Here is a 13578-nt window from a genome sequence, read left to right as displayed (position 1 = left end):
CTGCCCAGATGTCTGGGCTCGCCATCATTCTAAGAGGTACAAACACGGAGAACCTATGCTAACAACAAATATGGCTCTTCTAAACATCCATGGGATTCCCAGATAATTTCCTTTCATGCACTACTCTTTCTGAATATAGAAAACTCTCTAAGTGCCAGTATGGACATTGTTATATCATACAGCTAAACAGCACCATGCTCATATTGCTCACCATGTAAAATATTGACAACTGCTGATCCAGTTTTGGAGATTAAATATTTCATTACCTAGGGATTATCATTTTCACATCAAGTTAAACAAAATATCATTGTACAATAGTTGTAGAAAATGATCATTTGGAAGATGTACCTTTTCAGGATTTACTACCTGTGGAAAAGTTTAGATAATTTGTAACTTTTTGACAATTGAAAGGAACAGATGGTATTTTTCTGACTGCATCAGGGAGTGGATAATGAGCATGAGAAAACTGGCAGACAGCCACTTGGGGTTCATTTCTAGGAGAAAAAGAAATGAAACATTACCACCCAAAGAGTTTGTCAGGTAATTTTTTTTCCTTTAAAGAAACTGGAAACAATTCATACATTTTTTTCTTCTTCAGCTGCTCCTTAAAAATATCCAGAGCACAGAAATATATTTGTTCAATCCACTTGGTTGTGTGACTGATTCATGGATAATAAGGATGTATTGTACACCTGCTGTTGAGTCGCTAAGCTGTCTTCAACTCCTCTACAACCCCATGGACTACAGCCCCCCAGGCCCCTCTGTCCACGGGCTTTCCCAGGCAAGAATACTGCAGTGTGTTGCCATTTCCTGCTCCAGGGGACCTCCCTGAACTGGGGACTGAACTTGAGTCTCTTGCATTGGCAGGTGGATTCTTTACCCGAGTCACTGTATGGTAAAGAATGTACCACTGTATGTACCACTGGGAGTCCACTGTATACCTACTGTGCAATACCTTTTAACAGTTTTACTGAGATATAATTCACATAACACAATTCACCCATTTAAAGCATACAAATTCAAGGACTTAATATGCCCACACTGTTGTACATCTAATCACTACAATCAACTGTAGACTATTTCATTACTCTGAAATCCTGTACCCTTTGCCTCCATCCTCCCATCTTTTCTAGCCTCTAGGTATCCACTTTGCCTCTATAGATTTGCCCATTTTTAACATTTCATATAAATGGAATCATACACTATATGATCCTTTGTTACTGGTTTCTTTCACTTAGCATATTTCCAAGATTCATTCATGTTGTAGTATGCATAGGTATTTCTTTTTATTGCCAAATAAATTATATGGATATTTATATATATATACCACATTTTATTTATCCATTCATCAGTTAATGGACATCTGGGTTATCTCCACTTTTTGGTATTATGAATAAACCTACTATGAATTTTTATGTTCAAGTTTTGTGTGGGCGTATGCTCTCATTTTTCTTGGGTATATACCCGGGAAAGAATTGCTGGATAATACGATAATGCTATGTTTAAGCATTTGAGGGATTGCCAAAGCAGCTGTACCATTTTACACTCTCACCAGCAATGTATGTGGGTTCCAATTTCTCCACATCCTTAACAACACTTGCTATTTCATGTCTATGTAATTATAACCCATCCTAGTGAATGTGAAATGGCATCTAATTTCCATTTGTCTTTTCACTTTCACAATAATTTTATTTAGCCTATTTATATATGGGAGAAAAAGGTTGTGAAAACTTCTCTCATTATCTTTAAAGATTATCCTCATACTCAGATGTGATTTTTTTTGCCTGATCCCTTCTCACCTCTCTTTATAATAGTATCCCATTTTTTCTTTGAGGAGGACTAAACCTTATCCAATCTCAGTCTATATAATTTGAGTGGAGCTGACCCCTTCCCCTCTAGCTCCAGAATGAACACTTCAATCAGGCCTGGCTAATTGGAACCCTTAGATATCCGGGACTAGCTGGGAAAGAAAAACCACACCAGTCATGTGAGAGATAATTTAATACAAACACATATTAATCAGGTATCAAGTTGTTAACCACAACACTAAACAGGTAGAAAGAAAATCCTAAAAATTATGGAGGTAGCAAGCACAGGAAGCAACTTCTGCCCTTAAAGCAAGGGGATAGAGGGAAGAGGTTAGAATTATTAAAACAGGACCTCCCTGGTGGCCCAGTGGATAAGAAGCCACCTGCCAATGCAGACTGGGGACATGAGTAAACCCCGTCTGGGAAGATTCCACGTGCCTCAGAGCAACTAAGCCTGTCCATCACAACTACTAAAGCTCTCGCACTCTAGAGCACGCGTGCTGCAACTCCCGAAGCTCGTGCTCCTAGAGCCCATGCTCCACAATGAGAGAAACCACTGCAATGAGAAGCCCACACACCTCAACAAAGAGTAGCCCCCGCTCGCCACAACTGGAGAAGGCCCACGCAAAAGCAGCGAAGACCCAGCACAACCAAAAATAATTCAAAAAATTTTTAAAGATTATTAAAACAGAACGTGGAGAAGGAGCCCCTGGCGCTGAAATATCTGAGAAGGCAAACTCCAACGTCTCTCAGCTCAGAGGATGGGCCCCAGAAGAATGGGCTCCAGCCAGCTAGTACTGGCTTTCTGGTGAGGGATAAGGAGTGCAGGCAATAAACCTGTTCTACAAGTGTTATAATTGGATTAGGGACTGCTGGTAAGAAACTGCAGCAGCTAGCGTGAAGAACCACAACAGGCACTCAAGGAGTCTATAGTAAGTTCACAGGAAAAAGCACACCCTATCTTCTTCCATCCTCCTTCCAGGTCCTGCCTTAGTGCCCCTCACTGGCAGAATCTAGGAGAAAACTGTCACCAGAGGATTGTGGTTTGCAGAGTTCCAGCTCCAGCGCCACAATGTAGAGCACAGACAGGTTGACTTGCAACTGACACACCTTTGGCTACTCAGCATCCATGTGCACCTTTCTTTACACTTTAAATTTTCATATAATAATTCAACAACTCCCAGTTGTATGATGCAACTGTCCTTCATACAAAAGAAGGTATTCTCACTTCACAAAATCAGAAGATGCAAAATACTAATGGTCACTGTAGCTACATAGGCTATGCTAATTACCCCTTAATTTCAATCTCAGTCCCACCTGAAATTCTGTTACCAAAAGATTAAATGGTAAAGTTAATCTCAAATAAGAAAAACTTGTAGTGGGTGGGAGAGAGATGGACTGGGAGTTTGGGGTTAATAGATGGAAGCTATCCCAAGTCAAGGCTATGGTTTTTCCAGTGGTCATGTATGGATGTGAGAGTTGGACTACGAAGAAAGCTGAGTGCCGAAGAATTGATGCTTTTGAATTGTGGAGTTGGAGAAGACTCTTGAGAGTCCCTTGGACTGCAAGGAGATCTAACCAGTCCATCCTGAAGATCAGTCCTGGGTGTTCATTGGAAGGACTGATGCTGAAGCTGAAACTCCAATACTTTGGCCACCTCATGTGAAGAGTTGACTCACTGGAAAAGACCCTGATGCTGGGAGGGACTGGGGGCAGGAGGAGAAGGGGGAGACAGAGGATGAGATGGCTGGATGGCATCACCGACTAGATGGACATGAGTTTGAGTAAATTCCAGGAGTTGGTGATGGACACGGAGGCCTGGCGTGCTGTGATTTGTGGGGTCGCAAAGAGTCGGACATGACTGAGCGACTGAACTGAAATGAACTGAAAGACATACAGAAAGGATAAGCAACAAGGACCTAATGTATAGCAGAGGGAACTATATTCAATATCCTGGGACAAACCATAATGGAAAAGAATATTAAAAAAGAATGTATATATAACTAAGTCACTGCTGTACAGGAGAAATTAATATGACATCGTAAATCACCTGTACTTCAATAAAAAATGTAAAAAATATTTAGGAAAAGGAGATAATATATATGTGTGAATGTATGATTCTTTTATACATAATATATATTGTATATATACATAACATATATGCATTTATATATGTATAACATTTATATAATGTATGTGTATATGCATATTATATATACACATACACATATAGTTATCGGGCTTCCCTGGTGGTTCAGATGGTAAAGAATCTGCCTGCAATGTAGATCTGGGTTCGATCCTGGGTTGGGAAGATCTCCTGGAAGAGGGCATAGCAAGCCACTCCAGTATTCTTGCCTGGAGAATCCCCATGGACAGAGGAGCCTGGTAGGCTGGCTACAGAGTCAGACACGACTGAGCAACTAAGCACGTATTGCTATAGATACATATACACATAACAAGAAAGAAAAGACTCATAGCTGTTAGAGGCACAATTTATGTAACTGGTCACAAGGTCATATTTGATATTTTAAAATTCCATTATTATATTCGTTGTTTTGCTACATAACAAACTATCGCAAAATTTACTTGCTTACAACAGCAAACATATACCTCACATAGTTTCCATGGGTCAAGAATTCATGAGTGACTTAACTGAGTGGTCCTGCCTCACATGAAATCAGCCAAGATGTTAGCTCAGTGTTAAAGAATTTGCCTGCCAATAAGACACGGGTTCGGTCCCTAAGCTGGGAAGACCCCACATGCCGTGAAGCAACTAAGCCCATGCGCGCCACACCAGGCCCAGCCTGCGTGCTCCAGTGCCTGGCTCAGCAACGAGAGAAGCCACTGGAAGGAGCCCGCGTGCGACAGGGAAAACCCAGTGCAGCCAAGATAAAAGTAAATGTTTAAAAAAGCAGCCCCCAAATGATCCGGTGGCACTCACATCTTCCAAATTAATGGAATTATTGTTGTTCCCTTGGTAGAAACATTTCTCCTTTGGGAACTAGACGCGCCCCCTCCCCCCCCACCAAGCCAGCAAAGCTCAAAGTTGTGAGGGCAAGTAAAAATTCTGAGTGGGTTATACAACATAATAGTAAGAGGAAGTACTCCGACTTCCATCCTTTAATTTCTGGACCCATGTATTCTAGGTATGGAAGTGACACACCATGTATTGACCTCTGGTTCAAATCTTATACTGTGTCTTGTAAGATATTCTTCTAAGAGAATATCCATCCTTTCAAGGTGTTGTTTCCAAAATAGCATTACTTACATAACGACATACTAGAGCAAGACCATTTAATACCTACCACAAATTCCCTGATCAGAAGCAGTGTTGGCAGAGTACCACATTGGCAAATAAGGCATTTTGTTAAGTGATACTGACATAAGCATAATGGGAAAGAAAAGAAGATTCATATACAGAATAGGCTCTATTCCATTAAGGATAAATTTCTATTCTGCCCATGATGGAAAGGATCCAATGTAATCAACGTGCCACCAGGTAGCTGTGACTGGTTCCTTTTAGAAATGGCTCTAGTGCTTTGTAGGGAATATAGGATCTGAAGTCTAGCAAACTTCAGAGAATGCAAAAGCATGTGTATTTTATCCCCAACAACGCGAGCTGCTATCCTCTAAAGAGGTTCTTAACATTTTCTTTTCCAAACCACAAAATGGATTATACGTGCATGCTCCTATGGCCCACCACTTCTTTCTCTAATTTGTACAGAGAAATAAAGCAAGTAGCATTAGCAATTTTCAAGTGGTGGCAATGGGTAATATTCATTGAAGAACTAGTACAAAGATATGAGATCCTTTTGTTACATTTAGAGTAAATTTTGCCAAGAAAAGATACATATGACTAATCAAAGTTTTAAGATATTAAATGTTTTATAATGTATTGTACTTTTTATATTTTAAAAATCACTATTTTATAAAAATGACTTGACTTTCCCAGCTCACCAGTTCTATTAATAGGCAATAAGATAGCACTGAGTAAATACAAACCTTGTTAAAAAGAAAAATACCTACAATTTATGCACTTGAGAGTGTTGAAACGAGTATCATCAGTGTACATTTCACTTGCTTTATCACTTTGCCTATATTTAGTAATCTCAACTCTTGTTATTACTGACAAATGCTTTCTCCTCACAAAACTATAGAACTATATTCACTTTTTTCTACTTTCGCTTTTCTTTTTAAAAAATGTTCCTACATAAACAATTTAAAACAGAATCATGAAATGACAACAGAAAACACTCACCTGGCTTGAGAGGTAATACAGCCTATGTGGTGCTCCTGGTGTAAAGCTAAAATTCCACTTTCCATCAAAAAAGCATGTCTGAGTTCAACTGAGACTATTTCTATAGGAATAAATTTGAATTGTCTCATATTTTTAAAAAGTCATTCATTTTAGCTATAAGTAAGAACTTATTCATGAAGTATTTCATACATGATCATGATATTATAAGGATACAGATTAAGAACCACTACTTGAAGGTATCGCAGACTCTCAAAGTCAGGAACTACTGATCAATCTAAGAACTTTATACTTCAATCTTACAGTGTAAAAACATTTTAATTTTGGCCTGATTGATGATTGAAACAATTTGGGATGGGCCTAAAAAAGAAAAGTTAGATTATTCAACTCCTAATTGAACTATTTAGACATTTTAAAAACAATATTTAAAGCCAATCTGAGAGAGTATTATTCTAAGAATGGAAGAGAATTCTTGCCATTGAAGTTAACATGTATACCCGAAAGAAAATCACCCTCTCCACTGGACAAATGGAACTCAAAATGAGTAAAGGGATTTTTTTCCCCCCTAGGGTCTTATAAACAATTAAGAATAGAGCATTCTTTATCTTGTTAGATTATTACAATAAACATAAGTTTAGAAACACTGGTTGAGCCTCAAAAAATGTACCTCCTACACATTCTATGTGCTACCACAGAAGAGGAAACCAAGAAAGAGTAGAAGGAAGAATCTAGGCTACAGAATAGATTCTCTGGATAAGGACAGGAAATGCCTAGGTGACAGCTGAGCAATATACCTGGCAGAAAACATTTCCACATTGGAGGTCAGAGAGCTGGCTCCAGAAGTATCACCAGGAGAAAGAAATTACCTGACATTATGGTTTTTCCAGTAGTCATGTATACACATGAGAGTTGGACCATAAAGAAGGCTGAGCACCAAAGAACTGATACTTTCTAATCACGGTGCTGGAAAAGACTCTTCAGAGTCCCTTGGACTGCAAGGAGATCAAACCAGTTAATCCTAAAGGAAATCAACTCTGAATATTCATTGGAAGGACTGATGCTGAAGTTGAAGCTCCAATATTTTGGCCACCTGATGAGAAGAGCCAATTCACTGGAAAAGATCCTGATGCTGGGAAAGATCGAAGGCAAAAGAAGGGGGAGGCAGAGGGTGAGATGATCAGATAGCATCACGGACTCAATGGACACCAAGTTGAGCAAATTCCAGGAGATAGTGAAGGGCAGGAGAGCCTGGTGTACTGCAGTCATGGGGTTGCAAAGAGTCGGATGTAACTAAGCAACTGAACAATAACAATCATATAGAAAATTATGAGATCCTTTCCAGAATTATTGAATATGGCAAGATCGAGTCAGATTCTAGAAGAAAATGAGCCCATTATTAACTTCTGAAATAAAAAAAGTAATATAAGAAATAAAGTCAACCACAGCATGCTACTTGGTTCAGTAGTAAATAAAGTTGATAGTCTTCATAATGAAAATACTGAATTTGAGATGTAAAAACACTGAAATATTAATATACTAGAAAAATGGTGAAGTAAAATAAGTAAGCAAAATTTTCACTCTTTCCAGCAGAAACTTAATAAATAATCAGCAGCTCAAAAGACAGCAACATATTCCTATTATTTGGAAACATAAAGGTAAATTCTACAACCACTATATAAGTTGCAAGAGTAAGTTTCCTCTGTGAACATGAAAGAAGGATGAGAAGAATTACCTCTTTTTTAGTCACAAGCATTTTGGTACTAGAAGATATTTTTAAACCATCTCCACATAATGTTGGAGGGTGGGGTCAGCACTAGGACAGAAAGAGATTAACCGTTTTACATTAAAAAAAAAAAAAAAAAAACCCTCTAAGTTCTGTAAGAAAAGTGAACATGATCACACCTAAACACATCCACTGGTTTTTAAAAGATAATTTTATAAAGGCTGTGGGTCAAAATTCATTTACAAAAATAAGTACTTTCACAGTTTCTAAAAGAAATTTATTTTCATATTTGAAAGTCTTTAGACTTATTACCCTTCTGCATTCTGCTTTTCAGAAAGTACTTTTGAGGTAGATCTGTTTCGGATTCTTTTTCTTTTCCTTTTCTTTTCTGAGGCAGATGAGTTCGTATCCTGTGTTTTTTTCTTTTTCTTCAAACAGCTAAGAGGATTGGGGCCACTTACTTTCTTGCGCTTTCTTCTTCTTCTCTGTTCTGGGTCTCTGACTAAACCCTGCTCCTCTTTGAGCTGCTTTATACTCTGTTTCTCATGCACTGAGACAAGCTGACCGGACTCTACTGCTTTAACAAATGCAATTGCTTTGGGAGAAGGTTTGTCCAAGACTATAGTGTTCTGAATAATAAACATGAGGGGAATTCCAGGCTTCTTCTTTACTTTCATAGACAAATTCTGATCCTATTAAAGAGAAACACAGAATTATTTAGTTCAAATAGAATAATTAGATACCTTAAATAGATTTCTGAGAATGTAAAGAGGATTATACTAAAAATAAAAGATCACCAGTTTTACTTCTCAAATCAGTATGAATCACTAACAGTAGTATATTTTATGACAAAGGAAGAAAAACATAAAAACTGAGCACAGTTAAGCGTCAACAATATGAACTCGAATTATCAATATTCTATACTGATCAATATTCTAAGACCACTAATTTTCTAGGACCTCAAAATACAAACAAATGCAAAGGTAAATATGTTAGGTGATATCCATCATTCCTACTCTGATACATGTTTCAGAAAGGGTCAAGAATGCTCACAGAGATCGAAAGAATAGAAATAAAGTAGGAACTAGCTGACTCGGCTTCTACACTCAGCTCTGCTTCTAACTGTGTAATTTTATAATTCCACAAGCATATTTAAGAAATGTGTACGGATGTGAACTTATTACTATTCACCCAGAGAGTCTCTCCTCCCCTGCACCCCAGTCTTTAAAAGCCTGAAAGAGTTCCATACTGGTGGTATGGTCTCAAATAATATGAAACACAACTTTCTGAATATATGTATTCATATGGAAATATGAATACACATGAATATATGAATACATATATACACATAAATAGTATGAAATATAGAAACATGAAAAACATGTATAAGCATAAAATGTAAAATCTTTGCTCTACTTACTTTCCTTTTAAGAGCCCTAAAACATATCATCACATCTCTGTCAATAATTTTTTATTTAAAAAAAGGAAATTTCAGTAATGAAGAAGTAAACCATTATGCCTAACCATCTAATTTCTTCTAATGACAAATAGCTCCACATAATGTATAAACAAGAGATGACTAAAATTGACTCTTTTTAAAACTGGTGTCACCTGTGTTGCCAGGAAATAATGGTGAGGATTTCCATCTTCCACCATGGAAAGCAGACATTCTGATCCACTCACTGCATTCTTGAAATGGGAACAATTTCGAACCTGGCATTTTTGGGCAATCAGCTTTGCCCCATATAAGTCCTTTCCCAATGTTTCCAACTCTTTTAACACACATCTGGAAAATAAAATGTTATTAGCAGCTCAGTTATAACAGATGCATATTAGTTATTCACATAAAGTATTAAAAAATAATCTCAGGCCTTTTTCAAAAACTACAAGCCATACAGTAACCATTTCACTCTCAAAAGACCTAGAAAAATGCACACACCAAGTAGAAGGAACTTAATGAATAGGTGAAACGTACTGAGCATTTATCACGTGCAGGCAGCATGCTAACTGCTCTTGACATAAATTCTCCCTTATCTCAAAACAGCCCTACAAAGTTGGGCAGCTTACTTTAAAATTATCCTTATTTTAGAACAGCTTATTCTGGGAGATTTCAAGTAACATGCCCAAAGTCAAACAACTAAAAGTGGTAGAGTGAAATGTGAATCTACGTAGTTTGACAATAGATGCCCCAACCAGAGTGCTATAGGCTTCTGTTTCAAGTACAAATCGATACACCTTTAAAGTATTTTCAGCTCAGAAAAGTAAAGATTCTCAACTCACCAGCTTGTTTAAAAGCAATCACAACTTTCCTCACTTTGCATTTTCATATTAAGCTACTGTTTTTCAAAGTGTTACCATTGTGTGTGCTCAGTTGCTCAGTCATGTCCAACTCTTTGAAACTCCATGGACTATAGCTCACCAGGCTCCTGTGTCCATGGAATTTTCCAGGCAAAAATACTGGAGTGGGTTGCCATTTCCTACTTCAGAGGATCTTCCTGACCCAGGGATTGAACCTGCGTCTCCTGCATTGGCAGATGGATTCTTTACAACTTTACCACCTGGGAAGCCTAATTTCTCATCCACAAATCTGAACCTCTTATGGAGGAGTCAAATATTAGTATTTTAATAAGATCCCCAGGTACTTCCTCTATCCCACTTAAAAATTATGAGAAATACTGAATTAAAAGGTTCTTCAACCTGAGCCAACCCTTGCCTGTCTCTACCTTGCCTCATCCCCTTTATCCCATTAGTTTATTTGTTTGAAGAGATTTTGCTTTCTACAGTTACCCATTTTGAATGTTATTTTGAATTTCAGGACTAAATTGCCAAACATTTACTGAATATTTCCCATGGATGGTCTGCCGTCAGCTCTTCATCAAATTCACTATGTCTAAAATCAAACTACTTTCCTGTCTCTAAACTTCTCCAGGGTTTGCTAATGCTTTGAATTTATTATCTTCTCAGATACCTTGTATAGAAATCCGAAATCCTATTTGATCTTTGCTTTCTCACCCCCACCTCTACCCTGCCCCAAAGGTGGGTAGTTCTATCTCAGCTTGGTATTTACTTCTGTGACATCTCCTTGTAAAACCCTGGGGTTCCTGCCTTTCCTCTCTCCCATTATTTCTTGACTAGAATTAACCAAAAAATGGGTTTACCTGTCCTCATTCTCTTGCTTCTCCAACTCACCCCTTACATAGCTGCAGTTATCTTTTCTAGAAGATACTTATCATGTCTGATAGCATTTACCTCCTAACACACACCAAGAATTAACAGAACAATGTTTTAAAATAACCTATCAGTAAGATTAAGGGGGGTGGGGGAAATAAATGAGTAAGAATAGTCATGTCAATAACTGCAAAAGCTGGGTGATAGATATTTTGTGATGCTATTCTATTTTTGTGCATGAAATATTCCAGAAGTTCAGAAGCTAAATTCTTTAGGGGGGAAAATGCAGCAAAATATAATTTCATCCACTACTTCTCAAACACATGTATATTACAGACTGTATTAAAAATGTTAATATTTATGACAGAGCTATATGGACAAGGCTTGTAGACAGAAGAAATCAACTCTGGAGCACAGGTCATCAGGATCTGGCAGTCGTGAAGGCAAAGGGGATCAAAAATTAAGGGTATCTATGTCCCATCTGAAGCTCTGCCTGGATGAAATCTGTATGAAGTTCCGAATACAGAAAGCTGTTTATGGAGTACTATTAGGTGAGAAAGACAGGCCATTAATATCATATGGAGAGTAAGAGCCCATTCTTATGTGTGTGTGTGTACAAAGAATTGGATGGATGACAGTAGTAAGTCATTGGTGTGGTCTTATGGTCATTTAAATTTTCTTTTTTCATTTTTTAAAGGAAATATTCTACAAAGAAAAAAAAAAACTACTAAGTTTATAAATAGTAGTTCTTTGTTATGCAGCCTCTATTTATCTTCTTCCCAGCTCCTTTCCCGAGTGTACACTGTGCTCTAACCTCTTTCCCTTGCATTTCACAACTCCACTCCTTCGTTCAAGAGTTCTACAAGGGCTCTTTCACTCAGAAAGTGTCCTTCCCTTCAGAACTGAATTGTGACTGAGCTCAAGTCACTTCCTCTATGAAACCTTCCTTGAGTTCATCCTCCCTCCAAACAACCCCACATGGTTTCATCTTACATGTTCCCACACTTTGAGGAAATAAGGAAACTACACTTGGAGTCAAACATAACAAATCACGGTTGATTTATGCAACCCACTCTAGTATTCTTGCCTGAAGAATTTCACGGACAGAGGAGCCTGGGAGGATACAGTCCATGGCGTTGCACAGAGTCGGACACGACTGAACGACTAACACTTCATGCACTTTGCTGGCCATTCGGTTTGGGAGATCATCCTGTTCACCTAGTTATCCTCTGGCTAGAGCAGTGCCTGGCATATGGTTGGTGCTCAAAAAAGGCAGCTGAATAAACAGAGGACCTTGCACAAAGTTCTTAACATCGAGTCTGGCCTTATCTTTCTGGGAATAGAAGGTGTTACACCATGAGGCAGTTGTGAAGCTTGAAAAATTCTTAAACTGGGAAAAGCTTTTCAAACAACCAGCAACCACTTCGAGGACACAGGTTTTGAGATACCAATAAACGATCATCATATACTATACCTTGTTAGACTTTTATAGCAAATTTATAAGTAGTTACGATCTTTTTTTTTTTTAATCAGATAAGTAATTCTAGGCTCAGAGATTAAATAACTTGCCGGAAATCACAAAACTGGTAGCACTGGGAACGGAAGTCAGGTTGGACTGCAAAGGACGTGTGCTTGTCCTCCAGACTAGCGACAAGCAAATACCCCACGATACTACTGTCTGTCTACACGGTTGATACTCGCCCACCCTCCTCCGCGACGCCGCTGAACTGTCAGCTCCTACTGGGCGGGGCGCTTTGCCCCTCCAGGGATCGCAATGGATGCCTGCGAGCAGCGGCCCGGCTGCTACCGCACTCGCGGGTTCCCCGCGCCTCCACCCGGACTGGCCAGGCCCACCTGGTGGTGCACAGCTGAGTCTCCGCCATGAGGTAGCGGGGCAACTGCTCTCGCAGCTGGATGCGGCCCCGTAGCGCCGCCTGACAGAAAGTGCCGTCCAGCAGTATCTGGTATGGCTCGCGGACTCCAAAATTATTGCGGAAGAAGCCAAGATGCTTCTTGGCGTGTTTCTGCCTGGTGATCTTCATGCCTGGCTTCCCGGGCCCAGGCCACCCGATCAGGAGGCAGCTTCGAACCAATAAAGTATCCCACGACCGGCAATGTCTGCTTACCCGGAAACAAACATCCTTTGGCCCCGGAAGCAAACGCCCCCATCTGTCGCCCCAATTTACGTCACACCCAGACAAGCGCGCGCTTCACGGTAGTGCCGGCGCTCTAAAGGACACGCCCTCGGAGGCGGAGCTTGCTCTTAAGCGGGAAAACAACTAGATGTGGTTAGGTGCGTGCATGCGCAGTCAGGTGTCAGACTAAAAAGACTACACGCTGGTGGCGCTAGTGGTAAAGAACCCGTCTGCCAATGTGGGTGGATGTTAAGGGACGTGGGTTCAATCCCTGGGTCGGGAAGCTCCCCTGGAAGAGGGCATGGCAACCGACTTCAAGATTCTCAAGAATTTGCCTTGAGAATCCCATGGACAGAGGAGCCTGGTGGTGGGTTACAGTCCATATGGTCGCAAAGAGTGGATCAGGACTGAAGCGATTTAGCGCGCGCGCGCACACACACACACACACACTCTGCCTCTTGCGTCTCACACACACACACACACACACAC

General features: G+C 39.6%; 1 protein-coding gene across 1 annotated transcript; it reads right to left on the bottom strand.

Moving 5' to 3' along the window:
* Positions 1–7979: 7979 nt before the first annotated feature.
* On the bottom strand, positions 7980–13082 carry UTP23 (UTP23 small subunit processome component). Its single transcript, XM_065903286.1, has 3 exons — positions 12809–13082; positions 9398–9572; positions 7980–8478 (listed from the first exon to the last, which is right to left on the bottom strand). Exons 1-3 carry the CDS (start codon positions 12994–12996, stop codon positions 8095–8097), a joined length of 747 nt encoding a protein of 248 aa, XP_065759358.1. The 5' UTR covers positions 12997–13082; the 3' UTR covers positions 7980–8094.
* Positions 13083–13578: the final 496 nt, after the last annotated feature.

This window comes from Muntiacus reevesi, chromosome 12 (genome assembly GCF_963930625.1).
Source record: "Muntiacus reevesi chromosome 12, mMunRee1.1, whole genome shotgun sequence".
Classification (NCBI taxonomy): domain Eukaryota; kingdom Metazoa; phylum Chordata; class Mammalia; order Artiodactyla; family Cervidae; genus Muntiacus; species Muntiacus reevesi.
The sequence above is the reverse complement of the archived record's forward strand: the minus strand, read 5'-3'. Positions and strand labels throughout refer to the sequence as shown.